The sequence below is a fragment of the Cynara cardunculus genome, assembly GCF_001531365.2.
Source record: "Cynara cardunculus var. scolymus isolate 2C chromosome LG 3, CcrdV1, whole genome shotgun sequence".
NCBI lineage: Eukaryota > Viridiplantae > Streptophyta > Magnoliopsida > Asterales > Asteraceae > Cynara > Cynara cardunculus.
In genome coordinates, this window is record NC_037530.1 from 36,749,863 (window position 1) to 36,770,834 (window position 20,972).

Genomic DNA, 20,972 nt, shown 5'->3' on the forward strand with positions numbered 1-20,972 from the left:
ACTAACTGTAGATAAACATAATTAAATACAGAATAAACATCTTATTTTAAATATAAAAAATGTAAATATAATTAAAATAATCATTGAATTCTAAGAGAATTATTATCTTTATGAAAATTATATTCTTAAGCCATAATAAATTAGTTTGCTATTTGATCTAAATTAATTTATTATAAGAACTTGAATAAAAGAAATTGTAAAAAAAAAAAAAAACGATAAATATTAAATATTTAATTTGATATCAATATTGATATATTTTTTCAAAATTTTATGATATCTTCAAGTTTATTTTTATTCAAAAATAAAAACATTATCTTTTTCAAAACCACATAAAATGTATTACATCAACGGAGAACAAAAAGTAAAACAAAAAAATTAAAATGAAGATGGATCTCGTTACATTACACGAATAATGCTCTAATTAAATTATAACATATTCTCTTAGGGGTCGTTTACCAAATACCTACTCGGTAAGTGCTTACCAATAAAAATTAACACCATTATATACTTACCGGGTAAGATTTTAGTCCAGCAAAACGCCATCGCATACAACAATTTACCCGGTAAGTGCTTACCATGGTAAGAGTCGTCGTCCCCACTTATCGGGTAAGACCTTTTGGTCCTTGTCGGGTAAGATTATTGGTCTTTACCATATCCATCCGATGAAGTAATGTAAATTGATAAGCGCTTACCCGAATAAACGTTTGATAAACAGCCCTTTAGTCACATTAATTAAAAACAATGTTTTGTTTAATATGAAACTTTTGAGAAAACGTAGTTATCTGAAATGGAAACAAAATAGGTTTGATTTCAATATAATTAGTTATATTTTATTCAATAAAAGATACCACTGTGCTTGTTCCCATGAATTAAAAAACCATTAGAACATTTAAATATATGAAAATAATAGTATTATTAGTGGGGGACTTAAAAGAGTCTTGATCGGATTTTTGTGCACCTCTCAACTTATTTTCATAACTATAATTTTTTTGGTATACCAGATGTATCCGTTAAATTTTAGAAGGGTGTTTTCGGAATGTTAAAAATACAAGACCCATAAAACTAAAAACTGAAAAAGTCTCTAAAAAACAACCAATAAAACCGGGAAAAAAAATTCATTGACAATCAACCGGATTTTTTGAAAAATCCATCGAAATGTGGAATTTAGCTAAAAATACATCAAAATGATTTTGTGGATTTTTGATCCACCTAAAACCTGCATCCGCTCTATAAAGATCTTAGATCAACCATCGGTGTATATATATGTATATATATACACACACACACACACACACATACATGAATCGTGTGAGAATAAAAGTTAAAGTGAGAAATATAAAAAGGGATTTGGACACTTCATCACTTTTAATCCCAACATAGCTCATAAATTGTGTTTTATAAAGGAATTGATCTAGTGCTTCTCTTTATTTATGACTGATCCACCGGTGGAAATCTCTTCTCACTCTTTTCACCATAACCTTCATCATCAACACACACACACACACACACACACACACACATATATATATATATATATATATATATAATACCTTCATTTTACGGGGACCTTGTGATGTACAGACGACGTGTTCTACGACTTAGCCCACGCCAAATGTTGTATGCGTCTATGATTAAGCATCACGTGTGATGGTCTTGATGGATTATAGTATCATATCAACAACACTCTTATCACATGTGATAATACATGTGAGAGAGCTTAGTGGTGTAAAGGCGACTTGGGTCGCAACGAAAATCGTCCGCATCTCTGATTTAGTATCACATGTGTATCATATATGATGGATTTAGTATCACATGTGTATCATATATGATGGACTCTAATTATCTATAGTAAAAAAATGTTTATTGTTTGAACCATTTCTCTCTCTCACACACACATATATATATATATATATATATATTTGTTTGTTTTATTACAGAAAAGGAGAGATGCATGCGTATTCTGTCAAGTCAGCATCCCTATTCCCTACTGTACTTGTATATATATACGTTGAGGGAGCTTGTAGCTTCATATATAAATATATATATATATATATATATATATATATATATATCGTACATTATATCAAGCTTACAGATATAGTAAACATTCTTACCCTAATTATCCACATTTATTCCATCCTTTTCCTTCCCCCGTATATATATATATATATATGATGTCGATTGATCAGGAGTTTCTCCGCCACCTAAATCCGCCGCAGGTGGTGGTGATCAGAGAGTACAAGGAAGAGACTGACAAGGCAGCAGTGGAGGCCTTGGAGAGCCGATGTGATTTCCGGCAGCGGCGGAAGCCTTCCCTGGTCACCAATCTGTTGGGCGACCCTCTTTGCCGCGTCCGCCATTTTCCCTTACATGTTATGCTGGTACACGCATGACTTACGCTTAAAATTTCTCATGTTTCATCGATCAGTTGCATGTGGCTGCCGGAGTAATTTAACGGCGGAACATGATGACGATTATGAAATGATTTAAAATGGTGCAGGTTGCTGAGCATGGAGAGGAGGGTGAAATAGTGGGAGGAATAAGGGGTTGTATCAAGACAGTAAGCAGAGGGGAGAAGCATCCAGTTTACATAAAGCTGGGTTATGTTCTTGGACTCAGGGTTTCACCCACCCACAGGTCTCTCCATTCACTCCATTTTCCAAATTAATTAGCTGAATATATATATATATATATATATATATATATAAATATATATGTGTATATATATGTATATACTTATTTATGAGATCATTGTCAACTACATGTATGGGTTTAGTAAATAATCATAGTGTGAATTATCATTTCTAGGTTTAATGTTTGAAACATAAAACACTCTTGGCTTAGATCAATGACTATTAACGGTGTGAATTACCATGTTTGAGTTTAATGTTTGGAACATAAAACACATTGGTTTGGATTCAGTAAGCAATCACATTGTAAATCACAATGTATGGGTTAACATGTGTGCTTGTAAATGGATCTCACAGTTCTCATAAATACGTTGTTCTCTCATGAATAGCCCCTATATATATATATATATATATATGGTTTTTCGAGTCTTTTACAAGAAAGGTAAGCTAAATTATGGTAAAATTTCGAAGGATTTTTTGAGTTATGTTTCTCTACTAGAACGGACTTTTTTAGGAGAAAATTGATCCATGTCTAAGTTGATGTGGGTTTCTAACACGCCTCCTTCAATAAAGGCTAGACGGGTGAAGGGTTAGACGAGTATAGATTGCCAAATAGTGTCGAGTCACCACAACGTAGATCTTGGTTCTAATACCATGTGAAAACGTGGGAAATCACCATATTTACTCTCGTAAAGAATCCTTGAAGACAGAAAAGACGTTACAATATATTTGGAAGAGAAATTTGGGATTCTTTCACTTTTGATGTTTTTTATAGTTTTATTGTTGATAAAAGAGACATTTTATTTCGTTGGTGGAGGATGGATCCTTTTGATGTTATTCTTCTTTTATCGACGGATGGTGGTTCTTTAACGTGTTGTTGTTTAACCTAAACAAATAGTTTCTGTTGGTTTTCTTTAGCAGAAAACTAATTTTTAAGATTTTGAAGAAAAAGGAAAAAGATTTCACCAAAATTCAAGTGGACATTTCATCTTCTCTGTGTTTGAATCCAGGCCTTGTCAACATCTTTGTGACCATCGAGGTTCACCTAAGATAACTCCTGGTCATTAGTGACCGTCCGAAATTAGTCGGCGTGTCCAAGATATTACTGATTGCAAAAAGAAATTGTATAATTATTATAATATAATGTTTGATATAAAAGTTTTGTGATTATTTTATTGGTTGATTGATAATGACATTGAATCATAGCATCAAATTGGAAAGGTTTTTAATGGATTATACTCCATAAAATATCACCCACTTTTTTAGTTAACAAGTACAAATAGGAAAGATTAGATTAGATTAGATTCCAATATAAACAAATGATCACAATAATTGATCTTATTTTTCATTATATATATATATATATATATATATATATATATATATATACACACACACATTTATCTCAATCTATAATTCGATATTTTAATTTTGCATGTAGGCGACTAGGTATCGGCACGAAACTCGTTCAACGTTTAGAAGAATGGTGCATGAAAAATGGCACCGAATATGCTTACATGGCGACTGACTCACAGAATGAAGCTTCATTAAACTTGTTCACGCTGAAATGCGACTACATCAGGTTTCGTAGCCCCATAATTTTGGTGCAACCTGTTCACGCCCACAACAAGCCGTTGATCTCGGGTGTGGTGATTAAACGTCTTGACCCACAACTGGCTGGCTCGGTTTATCGAAAAGTGTTGGCAAACTCGGAATTTTTTCCCAAGGATATTGATGTAATTTTGAATAACAAGCTTAATTTGGGAACTTTCATGGCCATACCCAAGGGGTATCTTGATAACTGGGATCCTAAAATGACCATATTACCCCCTAGCTTTGCTATATTAAGCATATGGAACACGAAGGAGGTGTTTCAAGTTCAAGTGAAGGGGGTGTCACCACTAACGTATGCAGAGTGCGCAGGAAGCAGGGTGCTGGACACGTTGATGCCGTGTTTAAGGTTGCCTTCGGTTCCGAATTTCTTCGAGCAGTTTGGGGTTTATTTCTTGTACGGACTCCACATGAGAGGCTATGGAGCTTCACGGCTCATGAAGTCGTTATGTGGATTTGCACATAACATGGCTAGGGACGACAACATATGTAGGGCCGTTGTGGCAGAAGTGGGCCACAACGACCCAATGAGAGAGGTGGTCCCACATTGGAGGAAATTTTCATGGGCTGAAGACATATGGTGCATCAAGAAGCTTGGACCCGCGAAGGAGGATATCAACAAGAATTGTGGACCACACGATTGGATAAAATCTAGATCGTCCCCTCCGGTGATCTTCGTTGACCCTCGTGATTTTTGACTTCCAATTACGTTGACTTCGACTTGAAATTTCATTGACTTTTGTGAATATTTTATAAACATTTCAAGTAAAGTAATCTAACGGTCCCGATGTGATAGATGCTACAATCAATCACCACGTGTTCGAATAAACATGATTCAATTCCATTTCAGTTCTTTCAAATTCGTACTTCTTTACACATTCCAGAAATATTGCCGAACCAATCGCCCCCGTATGATTCAGCTACCCCAAGGGGCATCGTATGTGCTAGTTTGAAGTCATTCCGGTTGCTATCCATTCTCTGAATCATTTACCACGAACCCATTTCTTCATACGTCGCCCACGCCCACCTCGGTCACCATATTTTGCATTTCTCATTCCCGGTTTCTTTATTTTCCTCCGTTCGTCGTCTTGTGACGAATCCTTCAATAGCTTCTTCAGTTTCGGATCGTCGGTAATTCCGATAGATATCATGTCAGCATATAATTCCCTGGCCTTGCCTGTTAACCCATGCCTCACTAACCCTTCTACCATTATCATAAAATGTGCAGAATCAGGTGAAACTTCAAACTCTTTCATTTTCACCCAAATCTTCAATGCATTTTCAACCTCATCTAATTGGAAAAACTTACCAACAAGTATAAGAAAAGTATCCTTATTTGGACCGTTCCCCGATTTCGCCATGCGGTCGAGAAGTTCCAAACGTTCTTCGAAACTTACTCCCGTGCCTTCCAGAAACGCATGATATGTGTCGATAGCAGGGCTTACGTTTTCTTCCAACATTCTCGACAGTATACTTCTTGCATCCTCCAGTTTTCCTGATTCACATAGCGGACGTAATATAAGATTGTAAGTGCTAGAATCGGGCTTCAGATTCGCCTCCTTCATTTTGTGCAAGATTCTGAGAGCTTCGTTATAGCAATTCTCACGTGCAAGTACATAAACCAAGGAATTATAGACCTCTCTGTTGGGTTTCCATCCCTTCTTCTTCATTTCATCGTACAATCTGAGCGAGTCAAACAGATTGTTGACTTTCGAGAAGCAAGAAATCAAGTGGGTATACGAAGTTTCATCTGGGATCACTCGGCATTTGTCCATTTCTTTCCAAATTCTCTTGGCTTCAAATATGTCGACGAATATATTACACCAACCACCAAGAATGATGTTGAAGCCCTCGGTTTCAAGTGGAAAGAGCTTTGTGTTTAGAAACATGAACTCTTCGGCCTCTTCAACATTTCCATGCTTACAGAGGGTATACAAGAGTGTGTAGAATGCCTTCTGATCCGGACTCAATTTGAACTTTTCCATTATTTGAAATGTACGAATTGCTTCGGCTGGTTCGTTTGCAGCTGCATATCTATTGGAACACCAATGAAAAAGAATAAGGAACCGGTTAACCACACATACACATTAATATCGTAGATTGCAGTCCAAAGAGTCAAAATTGTAGAAAAATCTTGTCAAAGCTCAAAAGAAGTAACAGGATGTAAAACGTGAAAATATTGAAACCCTCGTTAGATTACTGTCAAAAAGAGTCATCGAGGAGAAAAGAAAGGCTCCAGTGAGGCTAGACGGACACAAATTGTCCCAAAGTGTTGAGAGAAGGCTTAGACAGGTACAGACTGACCCAGGTTTCGAGTTCATAGAGTGGTAGATCTTGACTCTGATAACATGTAAGAATATATAGAAACCTTATGAGGTTACCCTCCACAAAACCCCTGAGTAGAGAAAGGGGGTTCTAATATATATCCAAAAGAAATGGTTCAAATTTAGCCGATCTAACGTGGGAGTCCTGACATAATAAACTGTCATGGATAGAAGGAACAATATGAAGTAGCAAAAGAGATAAAATGCCATAATCTTTACCAGTTTCTATGGGACCTCTTAGGGGCTGTTCGGTTTGTTTTTTTATTAAGCTCGAGTGGGTTAATCTGTCTGCACAGATTTTGTTGTCCGTATGATTTATGCTAAATTGTTGTTCGGTTGTAGAGCTGAATCAATAGACTGAATGACGGAAATGACTATTTTAACCCTCTATAATGGCAAAATTCCTACTTATTTCAGCTTTATATTCTTGGCAAAAGACATATTGACTGAGAAAAAAGGGGAAGTAATGTAATTTGGTTCGTACCTGTCAATCAGAATGAACATTGGGCGCTGAGTATCCATAGAAGATTGATATAAGTCTCGAATCAAACACCAAGCATTGTTGAATTTTTTATGGTTCCCCAATACCCATATGATCAAGCTCCAAGCTTTTTCATCATCGCATCTCCATTTCTGACCCCATTTAAACACGAAAAATGCCAGCTTCCATTCATCTCGTAAGGCCCAAATCACTGAAACAATCAAATCTTCACTTGGCTTGATGCCAGACCCATCAAGAAAATCCTTCGACTCTACCCCTTCAGAATCGAAATTACTGCGTAATAATTTGACTAATTCAATCACACCCAACTTTTTACTTTCATCGATGCACTCTGTTAACTGGGTGAAGTTTATGGTTTCGTAGTGGTTATGAACATGGGGTGGCTGGAGGGTAGAAAAATAGCTGTAATCCAGTCTTGGGGATCGAATGCCAAGTGTTTGACGAAATGCCTGACTGAAAGTATATGTTGAATGCGAATATGAAGAACCATGTTGGGCAGCTATTGATCTTAGAATAAAGGGTAAAAAGCGATAAGAATGTGTAGGTTGGTTAACTGTGCGAGCAAGATAGGCAGAAAACATCAATTATTTTACCTTGATTCCAAGATTTTAGCGATCGCTTATTTTAAACTCACAGTCTGGAACTGTATGTTGGTGCAAATCGAGTAACGAAAGTAGGAAACCACCACTCTCGTTATAACTGTTTCAAACTAAATGCCCAAATGGGCTTGTAGCCCAATACGTGAAAACTTAAATTTTTTTTTTTTTTTCCTAAAATAACAAACTACTTTTATAAATTTCTTTATTATAGGATTGTATTTTCAGTTTTTCTTATTTTTTGTAATGTATTTTCAAAATGTTTTTTATTAGGACATCGAATTTTCAATAATTTATCCGTTATAGTATTGGATAACCTTTTAAATTAAATTTATTCGTTATATCAGGTTTCTTTGTCACCTCATCATCCACGTAGACTGTCCACTTGTACGATATTGCTGACATGACATTTTTTATTATAACATTGTACTTTCAAAATTAATTTATTATAAATTTATAATATCACTAATTTCTATTACAGCATTGTACTTTAAATTTTAATATTTTTTATCATTTTAAAGATTGTAAATTTAATCAAATATGTTTACTAAAAATTATAATATCAGAAATTAAACTTGTTTACAAAATATCACTATTTCACGAATAAAAATATTCATAAAAACTCATTCGTTCATGGTTCGAATGGCTTGACTATCGCAGATTTCATGAAATAATAGGTCTAATTTAGGCCGAGCGCTTTCCGCGTCCGAAACAGTGGTTTATGGTAATCCAACGCCTAGTGATTTACTATTTATGGATAGTGTGGTTTTTAACCGTAGCCTTCTTGCCTTAACCTAAGAATATGATTACGGGAGTTCAAAAGGGTAAAATCTAAAGTTAAACTAACCAACATTGTCTATCATTTACAAAGATCTTGTTATAATTAACACGATTAACTTGAAATTGGTTAACGCCAGCCAGTGGAATCGTTATCAATGGCATTTACTTCAATGTTTTCCTTTTGAAGTATATTGTATTTATATACAACAAATATAATAAATAGACTCACACACCCTCCTCATCTTTGATGATGATCAAAGGTTGATCCCAGATACCGCTGGACTAAAAGTCGTCTTTTACCTGTGATTCTAAAATATAGTGACCAAACACCTATTTTTCATGTAATTAACGCTATTATACTCTTGTAGAATCGACCATCTATTCTAAAACGGCATGACTCTTCTACGCTTGAAAAACCACAAAAAGGAACAGAATATGATGGCTCCGATAACCCCTGTGATCAACAACACCCAATTAAAAGCCGAGGGACTGTCGAACAATGTTATCGGGAAATTCATGCCAAATATCCCGGCTACGACTCCACACATCGCAACCACAAATGTAGCAGTCGTTAGTAACAACTCAAACTGTATAAGTTGGTTCCGCACATTGTCCTGCAACCAAATTAAACCAACCAACATTTGTCTATCATTTACAAAAATCTCTAATCGAACCTACACACACTCGTTAACCCTGCTGCTTTTGGTATCATATTCTAAATAAATTTTATGCGGGTTTAACCCTAGTACTAGATTCAATTGACTTCAACGACGGTCACGGTTCAATATGTCCTCCAAAATGTTATGTAACCCTTTATTGAAAGGGTAAAATGCAACAAAATGCAATCAAGTTTGTCTAACGGGCTGTTTACCAAGTGCTTACCGGGTGTCATTTACGTTACCAGGTGAGCATGGCAAGAATCGAGAACTTTACATGCTAGGTGAGGGAGAAGACTCTTTAAACAGTATGCTTACCAACAATCCATTTTTTGATAGGGAGGGGGGAGACCCCTCTAGATCAAGATAAAATACTAAAACGCTAAAACAGCAACAATGAAGCGTTCGAGTAGGAGGAAACCTCAACTACCAGAATCCAAGGCACCCCGAGGGGAAAGAAAGAGGGAGACAAAGAAGAAGAAAGACGAGAAAAAAGGGAAAAGGAGAGAAAGAAGAAAGGGAGAAGAAGAGAAGAGGGAAGAGAAAGAGGGAAAGAGAAGCAGAGAGAGAGGAAGAAGAGAAAGAAAAAAGAGAAAGAAGCCGATCACAAGGGAAGGGCCCAACAAAGCCAAGACCGGAAAGCAACGGGGAAAAAGATGGTGGTGACTTGCAGGTAAGCACTTACCCGGAAAGTGTTTGGTAACCGACCCTCCAGTTTCTACTTAGTGAAACAAATAATCTTTTTCCATGATCAATGTAACAAAGTTTTCAAATTTCCAATTTAATGCAACAAAATTTCAAAAAATCCTACTTAATGTGACATTTTATTATGTGGATGCCAAGTTTATCGTCCACTTCGCCATACACCACCTTAATCAGGGTATCCACGTCATAAAATTTTGCAAGATCAGCAGGTTACACGTCAAAATGGACGCAAAATAATTTTTTTAAGCTTTGTTACATTGATTAAGAAAAAAAATCCATTACACTAAACAGGAACTAAACTAAACATGTTGCATTTCTGATGCATTTTGTCCTCAATGAAATATCCTAAAGTTGGTGTGATCTTTCCCTTTTTGGGGAAAGTATAAGGAAAGTATCTACGACATAAAGGACGAGACTATTACCTTAAAAAGGCCCCAAAATTAGCACTTATCACCCTAAAGCCGTTTTTATAGTCTTTTAAACTGGGTTTGATTTCTTTCTTAAGTGTAAATGTTCACTTCATCAATACTGGTATAGAGTAGTAATATGTACAGAGAAAAAATGAAAACTTACCAGTTGAATATTAATCAAATCTTCGGTGTCATCAATGTATTCCTTCAGCTGGTATATGACAAGAAAAAGGCATCAATAAAATCGTCAAGGGTGCATTTGGTACGCGGACCAGACTTAACAGCACTGGAAGGATGAGAGTGAGTAGATGGGTGAAAAAATTACAGAACGTTTTAGGGTTCTAATTTGACATGGGTAGTTTAGTAATTTAACAATCTCGTCTCATCTACCAAACTTTTGTTCCACCTATTTTGGAGGGACGGGAAAAATGCATTTGTCTCACTCAGGTCCTGTCTGAGTCCAATGTTGCACCAAACTTGGGGGGCAAGTTTTTTAAACTGTCTTGTCCTGTTCCACATACCAAACGCACCCTAATTGAACCAAAAAGTGGTATATAGAGACCAGATAGAATTGAACATTTTTGGGGTAAACTAATACCGAAGTCAGCTTATTAAGAGTGCTGTCGATGACAACAAAATAAGCCTCCAGCAGCATCTCCATCTCCTCGATGTTCTGCTTGGCACTTTCGGAACTCCTCATACTATCATGCCTACTCCTCGCCATGCTTAAAGTTTTTTCAAGCTTCCAACCATCTGGAAGTGAAGAAACTGGAGATACTGGAGCAGAAACAGATTGTACACCATCAGTTGACCTGTATCCCATCATAGATTGTTCACCTGACGAAAATGACTCCATCCTCCTTTTCTTCTCAGTTAGGTACATTTCAGCCATATCTCCATCATCGTCCATTAGCTGCTCGATTTCATCTCTTACCTGTATACAAGTAATTGTCATAATCATGACAAAAGAGAGGTCGAGGGTCCTTGAATTTGAGGGAAAAAATTAATGGAAGACGGACTAAAGAACCTTCTGGACTCTCCGAGTCACTGCAACAAGTCTGCTTTTCAGTCTACGAACCCGTTCCAAGTTTATAGTACTGATTGTTGATGTAAGTTCATCTAGCAATGGATAAGCTTCAATTTCTAATTCCGCTGCCTGATGAATTTGTAAGAAGACTATTAACGAACAAATTAGCGAAGGAATAATACAAGAGAGTACAAATCCAGCAATAGAATACAATATAATACATCATATTTCAGGAATCAACAAGGTTCAATATAAAGCTACTAAATATAATCAGCTGTCCAATATAAACTACTTCCTCTGTCCCATGAGAACTGCAATTTTGATTATATTATTGCACATTCACATAAAAGCAAATCTTGTGGATACAATCACTTTTTGTGAAATTCACCGGAGGATTGGAGGAAAATACATAATTTCAGTTGGAACTTTTATGTTCCAAAAACGGAAACAGTGGGCATCCCTTAGAACGGGAATTTCTGCTAATCACGTTGCATGGAGGGAATACCGATTAATCAACCTAAAAATATGTCACCAATCAGTAGCTAACCATTTGCGCCAAAGATCGCCCAAACAACCTTCGAAATAATATTCCTAGAGTTAATACGCTACTTCTTAGACCAAAGGAAAAAACTAGTTGCAAAATACAAACATCTATATTCCATACACCAGCCAAATTTGCACACTACATAATGTAAATCATTTCAAAAAAAAAAATTATTTTCAGTAACAGAAAACAAATTCCTGCCTTAAGAACGGTATATCCGAGGGGTGATTAAGAACCCAAAAGACACCTTCAGACAAAGTAATCATCATACTGGCCAAGAATGATAATCATTTCCAAGCACCAACCACTTCCTCGACTAAGACCATAAACTTATTTGCATTTTTGGCAAATACGTTAAAATCTTACCAAAAAACACCTCAATGCCTATTCATACATTAATTTTCCTACACTCCTGAAGATAAACTCTTCCTACATAACACATAAAGATTTCAAGCTTAGATAAACTCTATCCTACTCTATTTGGCGTGTGTTTGACAAATCATAGTAACGTTACAGATTAAGATAAGAGTAGAGGCAATAAGATGCAGTGAGGAAAGGGGAAAAGTGGTGAATGTTCAGGGGCTAATAATTAAACAAAATGTGTGCTTTGATTGTTTAAGTCATATAAAGAGATAAAGCTGCCTCTTCTACTCCTCTAGCTTCACCATATTTATATCAATTCTCTTCTGTCTTTCTTTCTCCAATCGAAAAGTTTAACTGGAAAATTTCAAACTACATTAAATGTAAAGCTTTTAAGTTTAATATTCAACACACTCCATCTTCAGTTCAACTATTAATCAGATAAAAAGCAAAAAAGAAGGAAGATTTGTTGCAGTATGCAACATACAAGGTCGAAAAGGTTTTGCATATTCTAGAATTGAATAGGTAAGTTCTTGATCGGATTGTTGGGTAACTATTACTTCGATACCTCCAACTTGACCCGATAGAACTTTTAATGAAATGCAAAAAGTTTTTCCCCTTGCATGTACTATATACGAATAAGTAGAATCAATCATGCTCACAAGGATCTAATTCTTACTATTCTTTTCATGGATCCTGAAAGCCTAATAATTACCAATTGTGGAAATTAGAAACCAGTAATAGATCAAACCTGTGTATCCAGAAATGTACAAGCAGCTTCAAGAGCAACTTCTAACGCCTTGAATTCAAAGGGCAAATAATCAGCTGATGAATTTCCAGATATATCCCCAAAATTCCTACTTCCTCTACTTCTGTTCGAGTAGGAGCCTTGTGACTGCCAAACCTCACCAGCTCCTTGAGCTTTCAATCGCCGTTGAAGTTCCACCACATACTGCAATACATAGCTATCAATAGAATTTAGAAGTAACACTTCATCAGCAGTTATGATGCAACGGATCTGCTCCAAGTTTACAACGATGGCCTTCTCTCTGCCCAGAATTGTTGAGGGATAAACAAATAAAGGATCAAGTAAGCGAAGATCACGGGCAGGAAGATCACAACGTCGCATTACAGTGAACTTATCAGCCTCAATATTTTGTGAATCTCCAGTTGCAGCATCAACACGAATCCATGACCGAAGACCTTGACCGCGCTTTTTCAGGCCTAGAACATCAACAAATCCTTGAAAAGGCTGCCTCGAAGATGCAGATGGTCCATAAGACGCATCTCCAAGGTCCACTGCTGATGCCGAATTTGGCAGTAGGCGCTCTCTTAGGTCTCCCATCTGAAACTAACAGCAGAAACATGTATGGTAAGCATAAAAGAAAATATTCAATCCAAAACATAACAGTCAAACAATTAACTGTTAGTAGTTAAAATTAGTGCCACACGTCAGACCAGCGAACCAGGTAAGACGGGGGATCACTTGTTTGTATGTCAAGTGAACTGTAATTAACTAGTATTCATCCATTTCAACAAGGTAAGCTCTGAGGATGATTAATGATTAAGCCGTAATATATGGTAATTCTAAAGGCAAAAATAGATAAAGTGGTTTGTCCAATTAGCAAGTAGTTAACAAATCTTCTTCTTTAAGAATGTTATTGAATTCAATGTTAAGGCACTTGCGTATTTATCCACTTTGCCTATTCTTAACATGCGTGCTTTTCCTGTTCTGTTCATATCATTGAACATCCCAGCAGAAGTTTGTATATTTTTGTCCAGAGGCAGATACAACTTAAGATACTGAATCTGAATGAACCTTTTGAGCATAACACATATGGAAAACAACTCAAATCGAGAATCAAGATCAACTAATAAGAAAAGTACAGTGAATAATCGAATCTAAAGAACGGAATTGGATTGAAAAAGCAGTCACTCCCCTAATGCCCTCCCTCCTATGGATGAATTAGGGTTTCACTCCAGAAGAAAAAAAATCAATTGGCAACATAATCAAACGACCTGCAATTAAAAATTGAAAATCAGAGAATCGAATAATCAACTACAAACACACGAATTATAAAACACATATCACGAACAAAAACTTACTGGTGCAAGCGTTGTTAGTGTATCTTGGAGAGGAAGGCATAATCAACGAGAGATTGGGAACTAAAAAGAGATGCGATGCAGCTACCATGTACAAACTTCACGTAAACGCATAATTGAAGATGGAAGTACCAAATTTCGAGTACTGTTCTTGGAGTGAGAGAGACGATCCGTGACGTGGCGTCTTCCGAAATAATGGATAAATGTCTATGGAGCACATCACGTTTGTTAGTTTGTACTTCTGTGTTGTCTTTCTTGGCAATGTCTTGTACCTTGTGCATTGCCAGTTGTACTTTTGTATGGTGACCACTACCCGATATCAACTCTGACGATTGGAACCTAAGAGAGCTCAAACACAGTCCTATGGCTTAGCTGTCGCTTATTAAATGGTAACTGTAACACCCCGAAATTCTCTTTCTTTCCGTTTCGAGGTATTCTATTATTTTATCTTATTTATGAATATTTTATGTATATATATATATATATACTTATATATACATATATTATATATATGTATGTGCTAGTGTGGTTTTTCTTAAAGAATATAATAATTCGAAGGGGGGGGGTCTTACATGTGGTACATTGACCCATACCTTTCCATCCAATCTAAGATTGACACCACACTTAATTTAGGAGTCCTTACCTGCTGGTGGATTATGATGAGAAGAAAGCATGGTCWAGAACCTCCCTAACCCATCTGCAACTTCACACGAAAAAGCTTCCCTWCCCACTTTGCTTCTTCCACTGATTTTGAGCACCTGCACAGCTGCTGCTGCTTCTTCCTCATCGCCGGCGACTGCTGCCGCCCTCCTCCCTGCACAGCTGCTGCTTGCCGTCCCTCATCTCCATCGTCAACAGCCAGCAGCCAAGCCGAAGACAGCAGCTCAAACCGCTGCTGTGCTTCGTTCTTCGTTGTCGGAAGCTTTCGTGAGTTCATCTTTCTCCGGTTACGTTTTATTACTCCTCAAAACACCATAGGCTTGGATCCAATTTCTTAACATGATAAGATACCTTTAATATATATATTGTTATGAGGTTAATATTAGATAATACCTTTAATATATATATTGTTATGAGGTTAATATTAGATAATACCTTTAATTTATATATTGTTAAGAGGTTAATATTAGATGATACCTTGAATATATATATTGCCATGAGATTAGTATTAGANTTATATATTGTTAAGAGGTTAATATTAGATGATACCTTGAATATATATATTGCCATGAGATTAGTATTAGATGATACCTTGAATATATATATTGCTATGAGATTGATATTAGATGATACCTTTAATATATAATGTCATGATACTTATGTTAGTTGATGATGATTTATTTGTTGTCTAAGAAAATGTCAATTATGATGAGAAAGTTATGTGAAAAGCCTACTAATGGGTCGTATTAAGACGTGCATAACTYGAAGAAAAGTTAGTGTATGGGTCGTCGTATACGTGCCTTCTTATATCTAGAAATTGTAGGCGGTCTATGTAGAGAACTCTATTACCTTTGATTTATGTCCGGTGATTTGCTAATAATAGTAGTGGCGTACTTGTTATATTGGTAGACTCATCTTAAATCTCGAGGTTGGAATGTTATTATAAGTGCTCRTATGCTAAATATTAATTATTCAAATAATTATTTTGAGACGGGATGAAGCTTGGGATTCGAATATTGTTTTATTTTATTGTGTGTGAAGGATGGTGTGAACTGGGGGTAGGCATTGTGATTATTATGTAACCTCCATGTCATCMTTTCACTACCTCTCGGAAATAGGCATTGTGATTATTGTGTAATTTCCGAGATAAAGAGCTTACGATCACGAATGGCTAAATGACTGGATTTTGGTTGATGTCGATGGTTTTTGAACCTATAAGTGATGCTCTATAACGGTGATTTACGACTTACTTTGTGTTCGTCTTAATCAACTGTAAATCGGGTCTCCCCCGTTGTCCTCTGATGTTTAATATCCCTGTCAATATTTTAAACTAACTGCGACCTTTCAGTGCTTAAAATTGTAATATTTATATCTCCAGACTTCGCTATTTCTTGAGAATTTAATTGAACTCACTAGGCGTAAGCCTAACACTTCTTGATTATAACTTGTTTAGCAGGTTCTTTTAGTAGCGGGGCTAAAACGGGTTGAGAGGAGCATTGTTCATGAAGGGGCTCTTTTGTAGTAAAGCCTCGTTCTCTTGAGCGCTAAGCTGGTTAATACCGTATTTTTGGAGATTGATAGAAACACCCGTCTATAATCTAGTTGTAGAAAATCTAGATTAGTAGGTTGTTATCTATCGTCTCGAAAATCGTTTGTAAACGCCTTACTATTGCCTTTTGTAAAAAAAAAATTATATTTAAGAATTCAAGTTCCGGATTTTTGCTTGAGTTTATTTCTTTGGTTTTAGCATTTTATTATTGCTTCTTGTAAGTGATATGGGTGTTACAGTAACCAAGTAAGCATATACTGGGTTGCTTACCTAGTTACCTTATCGGATGACCATGCTAAAAATTGAAAATCTTAACTAGTAAGAAGCATGGCAAGTACTTAAAATCTTGTGGCAAAGATCAGGAATCTTATCCGCTTAATGCAAACTAGGTAAACAAAACGTTTACCAACAATCTTATTATGTCATTTTAATGGTCGAGAATCTTAAGTGAGGGTTATGAATCTTAGCAGGTAAAAGCTTACCCGATTAACGTTGATAATCAACCCCTAAATCTTTACATGTATTCTTGTTTTGGTGGAGGTGAGTTTCAACAAGGAGGGTTAACTTGTTGAGTAGTACTTGTTAACTGATGAATTGCAAGTGGCTTATTAGATACTGATTGAATAATTGATATAGTAGTTGTAACATATAACGGTGATGCAGTTGACGTATAACTTTTTTTATTCGTAGATCGATGGATAAAAGTCACTTATTCTGAAATCACACGTCTTATTTTTGTTTAAAACATATTAGACTTTTTATTTATTTTAAATTTATCTAACTCGTGTTCACATTCTCCCTTTAATTATGTATCATGTGATTGGTAGACACAAATAGAACGTTAAAAATTGGGACAGGAGATTTTTATCCTGGATTGATGTTTCCGCTTCCAAGAGTCCCAAAATGACTGCAACAATTGATTCTAGCATAGTAGTCGTCAGTATAAGGAACTCCAGTACAATGTTGATGTAGGGACTAGAGAGGATTCGAGAGTCCATGGACTCTATCATGGATCAATGGGAATTCGGACGGTTTACTCGGGGACGGACTCATAACTTTTTTTCAAATGTTGACACCATTTGACTATAAGAAACAAATATAGAGATATACGACGACACACAACAAATTTACGCTACGACGGAGGGAAGAAACGGTGGCACGTGCCACCACTCTGGGTTCGTCCATGCGGTCCCTTGCACGACTTCTCCCGCGACCTAGAAAAGTCCTGCACATATTGTTTTTATTTGGTTATTTGATTATTTTGTTTTCTAATTAAGTCAGGTTTTTTTGTTTATTTTTAGTTATTAATTATTTTGTTCATAATTAGATTCTGATTATTATTATTAATTTTTCAATTATATCTTGTTTGCTTTCTTAGTTGGTTTAGGATTAGTATTGAGTTTGAATTTAGATTTCATAGTTATCCTTAGTTACTTCAGTCTACAAATACAGTTTTTTTGTTTTCACTTAGGCCTTGTTTGTTTGTTTTTTTATAAAAAGACTTTTATTAGCTTCTTATGTCTGCTTCGTTAAGAGATAAGGTCATTTAGACTGTTTGTTTTTTCCAATTTTTCAGAGACATGTAAATCTTGTTGTCCTCTTATATGTAAGAGGTAAACCAATCTCTTATTTACTTCGTAGTGTTCTTCAAATCTATAACAACGACATTTCTCAACCGATTAATCTTAATCGATCATTTCTCTCAATCAATCCTTACCAAATCAATCCTCACGTCTCTCAATTGATTATTTTAATAGGATTTAAATGTGTTAAATATGTTAATGACATATTTTCGTTTAAATGAATGATAATTATATAATTTAGATGTAAATTTCGTAATGACGAATAAATATGTGAAATTTTATTTATAAATTCAACAATATAATTTTGTTAATGGATAAAATAGACAATTTAAACAAATTCAGATGTTTATCAGTTTACAAAACCAACACTCTTATTGATTTAAATTTCAGATGTCGGTACCACCTCTTATAAATCAGAAGTGAAATAAGACTTCAGACTTTAACACCTCTTAAAAAACAAACGTCGCCTCAATATTCAGTTTATTATCAATCAATAAAATTATCTTTAGAGTCTTATCTTAAGTTGTAAGAATTTTCTTTATTTTTCTAAGTTTTATGTTTGTAGGCTTATTATTCTTTACAGTTTAGAAGTTTGTCGACCCTTAAGCATTTTCCCACTGTGTCAAATACAACATTAAGTGGAGTATGTGATCGCTATACGATTTCTACTCAAGAGAGTAACGTCTTTGAACGATAATGAATTATTGGTGGTATTTTGTTCGTATTCTGTAAAAATGATATAACTAACTTTTAATCCAATCAATTTAACCCGCAAAACTAATAAGATAACTTAACTTTCAACCTTCAATTCAACCTGTAAAACTTAAGTTGGACTGAGATTTTTCAAATCATAAACATTGAATTTGGTTGTTCAAATGTCTTCAAATCAGACAACCCATCACATATTCACCCCTGGCGACCGCCTCCTTCAACGATCCAATAGGTTATATTTGTATAAATTTAACGATCAAAGTTAACATCCACAATGCATAAGTCTTATAATGACTTTTTATTTTTACCACCTCATATTTCCACTAACTTTATCCAACCGACACTTATCCGTTAAAAATCCTCTCCAATGCGACCAACCTTTTCAAAAGCTTTTTATATTTAATAATTAATGAAAAAGAATTTGGCAAAATGAAAATATATTCGAAAAAGGTAAAACCTCAATCCGTCATTGGAGGCCGAAGTCTTTGGTCAATTACCGTCTTAAAAGGGTTTTCTAAATAATAAAAGGGACTTGGGATCACGTGAGACCAACATATTTTCGTGAGACCCGTGAAACTATTTTTTTCTACGTGATACTTCATAGCAAAACGCTATGAATGTAATTTTCATAGTGTTTTTGCTATAAAGGTTCAACTTTTGTTTACCTTCACAGTGTTTTTCTGTGAAGTTTAAGTGTAAAATAATGGTCTTACGGGTTTAACGAAAACAAGTTGGTCTCATATAACTCAACCCTAATAAAAAAAATCATCCAATAAACTTGCATTAAAGATGCTCTAAATTTGCTAATAAATAAATCAATATTATTGTAAGAAATACAAAGTGGAGACTTTTGTTTTTAAAAATATAATTTTTATCAAGTATTTAAATTTTATAATTTTTATAAACAAAATAAAATCCATAACACGTATGATACGGACCAATTTAAAATGTCGGCCGAGTAAACCGTCTAAATGTTACAACCATAAAATTGTTTAAATAAGGGTATTTTTGTTTTTTTAATGAATTCAAGTTTTAAGATAATCATCTTCCTTAAATATCTCGCAGGATATCATAATTAAAGGATTCATTTTAGGGATTATTTCTTTCTCAAAAATCTCATCCAGTTGTCATAACTGATTTCATCACTCTATCTGTCAACCATATTCATTGTAACTGTTTTGATTTTCATATGAAACCAAACCAATAACTGTTTTTGTTACACTAGTTTTCATACCAGATATTGACTTTTTAATGTGGAACTCATTATTGAAAATAGAAACTGGAACCCAGCAAGTGGTTTGAAGATTTTTATAGACAGTGAAAATGAATAAGTTGCAGACATCGACGTTACAAAATAATACAGATAGAATATCCATATCATGAAGAAATTATAATATAAAAACACAAACGTCAACATTCATTGGTTTTAAAGTCCCTTTCAATCTGAAGCATCAACTATCGTCATCATCTTCTTGCGAATATTATATTTATGATCCGAATATAAAATAGACATTACAAAATCAAACCATCGTCATGTATTTGTTTTGTTTCAAAAATATCGTTGATATGTGTAAATAATCTTTCATCTTCTTTATTGTTGGTAAAAGAAAAAAAGTTATGGATTAAATTTAATTATTTGAGAACATGTAAAACAAACACATTGTAAAATAAATATATGTTATTAAGGTACCGTATGTTTTATAAGAGGCGTTGGAGTCTGAAGTCTTATTTTACTTCTGACTGATAAGAGGTGGTGTTGAAGTTTGAAATCTGAATCAATAAAATTGTTTGTTTTTGTAAATTGATATATGTCTGGATTTGTTTAAATTGCTTATTTTACCAATTAGAAAGCTATAGTATTGAATTTATAGATAGATTTATACAATTTTACATATTTATTCATCATCGTTATGAAATTTACATCTAAATTATATAATTAGCATTTATTTAAACGAAAATATGTCATTGACGGTATTTAACATATTTAAATACTATTAAAATATATCAATTGAGGGAGGTGAGGATCAATTTGCTAAGGACCGATTGAGTGAAAGGATTGATTAAAGTTAATCGATTAAGAAACATTGTTGTTGAAAGTCTGGAGAACAATAAGCAGCAAATAAGATGTTAATTTACCTCTTACTAGATAAGAAGACAATAAGACATAGCGACATCTGAAAATTTGGAAAAACAAACAGTCTGAATGACCTTAGCTCTAACA

The 20,972-nt window shown here is 34.9% G+C and overlaps 3 protein-coding genes across 6 annotated transcripts; 1 reads left to right on the forward strand and 2 right to left on the reverse strand.

The window, feature by feature from the left end:
- The first annotated feature begins 2,174 nt into the window (after positions 1 to 2,174).
- On the forward strand, positions 2,175 to 4,950 carry LOC112509212 (probable N-acetyltransferase HLS1). The gene is made up of 3 exons (XM_025114067.1): positions 2,175 to 2,381; positions 2,501 to 2,637; positions 4,072 to 4,950. Exons 1-3 carry the CDS (start codon positions 2,175 to 2,177, stop codon positions 4,937 to 4,939), a joined length of 1,212 nt encoding a protein of 403 aa, XP_024969835.1. The 3' UTR covers positions 4,940 to 4,950.
- A 131-nt stretch (positions 4,951 to 5,081) lies between these two features.
- Positions 5,082 to 7,680, reverse strand: LOC112510285 (pentatricopeptide repeat-containing protein At1g80880, mitochondrial). The gene is made up of 2 exons (XM_025115645.1): positions 7,050 to 7,680; positions 5,082 to 6,275 (listed from the first exon to the last, which is right to left on the reverse strand). Exons 1-2 carry the CDS (start codon positions 7,646 to 7,648, stop codon positions 5,225 to 5,227), a joined length of 1,650 nt encoding a protein of 549 aa, XP_024971413.1. The 5' UTR covers positions 7,649 to 7,680; the 3' UTR covers positions 5,082 to 5,224.
- An 890-nt stretch (positions 7,681 to 8,570) lies between these two features.
- On the reverse strand, positions 8,571 to 14,425 carry LOC112510308 (magnesium transporter MRS2-1-like). 4 transcript variants are annotated; one of them, XM_025115675.1, is made up of 8 exons: positions 14,252 to 14,425; positions 14,033 to 14,164; positions 13,179 to 13,496; positions 12,897 to 13,097; positions 11,242 to 11,370; positions 10,813 to 11,148; positions 10,378 to 10,425; positions 8,571 to 9,057 (listed from the first exon to the last, which is right to left on the reverse strand). In XM_025115675.1, the coding sequence occupies exons 3-8, from the start codon at positions 13,488 to 13,490 to the stop codon at positions 8,827 to 8,829; spliced, it is 1,257 nt and encodes a 418-aa protein (XP_024971443.1). In that variant the 5' UTR covers positions 13,491 to 13,496; positions 14,033 to 14,164; positions 14,252 to 14,425; the 3' UTR covers positions 8,571 to 8,826. The 4 variants fall into 4 exon arrangements, with proteins under 4 accessions (XP_024971443.1, XP_024971442.1, XP_024971441.1 ...); XM_025115674.1 differs by having other exon boundaries at positions 12,897 to 13,490; positions 14,086 to 14,164; XM_025115673.1 differs by having other exon boundaries at positions 12,897 to 13,490.
- Between the last annotated feature and the right edge of the window lie 6,547 nt (positions 14,426 to 20,972).

What these genes read in the sequence shown, in the direction of transcription:
- LOC112510308 (XM_025115674.1), bottom strand. Translation starts at nt 13,490, where the DNA reads ATGGGAGACCTAAGAGAGCGCCTACTGCCAAATTCGGCATCAGCAGTG. An exon ending in TGACTCGGAGAGTCCAGAAG is followed by an intron (nt 11,149 to 11,241) that starts GTTCTTTAGTCC and finishes ACTTGTATACAG; the next exon opens with GTAAGAGATGAAATCGAGCA. An exon ending in CTCTTAATAAGCTGACTTCG is followed by an intron (nt 10,426 to 10,812) that starts GTATTAGTTTAC and finishes GTCATATACCAG; the next exon opens with CTGAAGGAATACATTGATGA.
- LOC112510285 (XM_025115645.1), bottom strand. Translation starts at nt 7,648, where the DNA reads ATGTTTTCTGCCTATCTTGCTCGCACAGTTAACCAACCTACACATTCT. An exon ending in ATGTTCATTCTGATTGACAG is followed by an intron (nt 6,276 to 7,049) that starts GTACGAACCAAA and finishes GTGTTCCAATAG; the next exon opens with ATATGCAGCTGCAAACGAAC.
- LOC112509212 (XM_025114067.1), top strand. Translation starts at nt 2,175, where the DNA reads ATGTCGATTGATCAGGAGTTTCTCCGCCACCTAAATCCGCCGCAGGTG. An exon ending in TTCCCTTACATGTTATGCTG is followed by an intron (nt 2,382 to 2,500) that starts GTACACGCATGA and finishes AAAATGGTGCAG; the next exon opens with GTTGCTGAGCATGGAGAGGA. An exon ending in AGGGTTTCACCCACCCACAG is followed by an intron (nt 2,638 to 4,071) that starts GTCTCTCCATTC and finishes TTTTGCATGTAG; the next exon opens with GCGACTAGGTATCGGCACGA.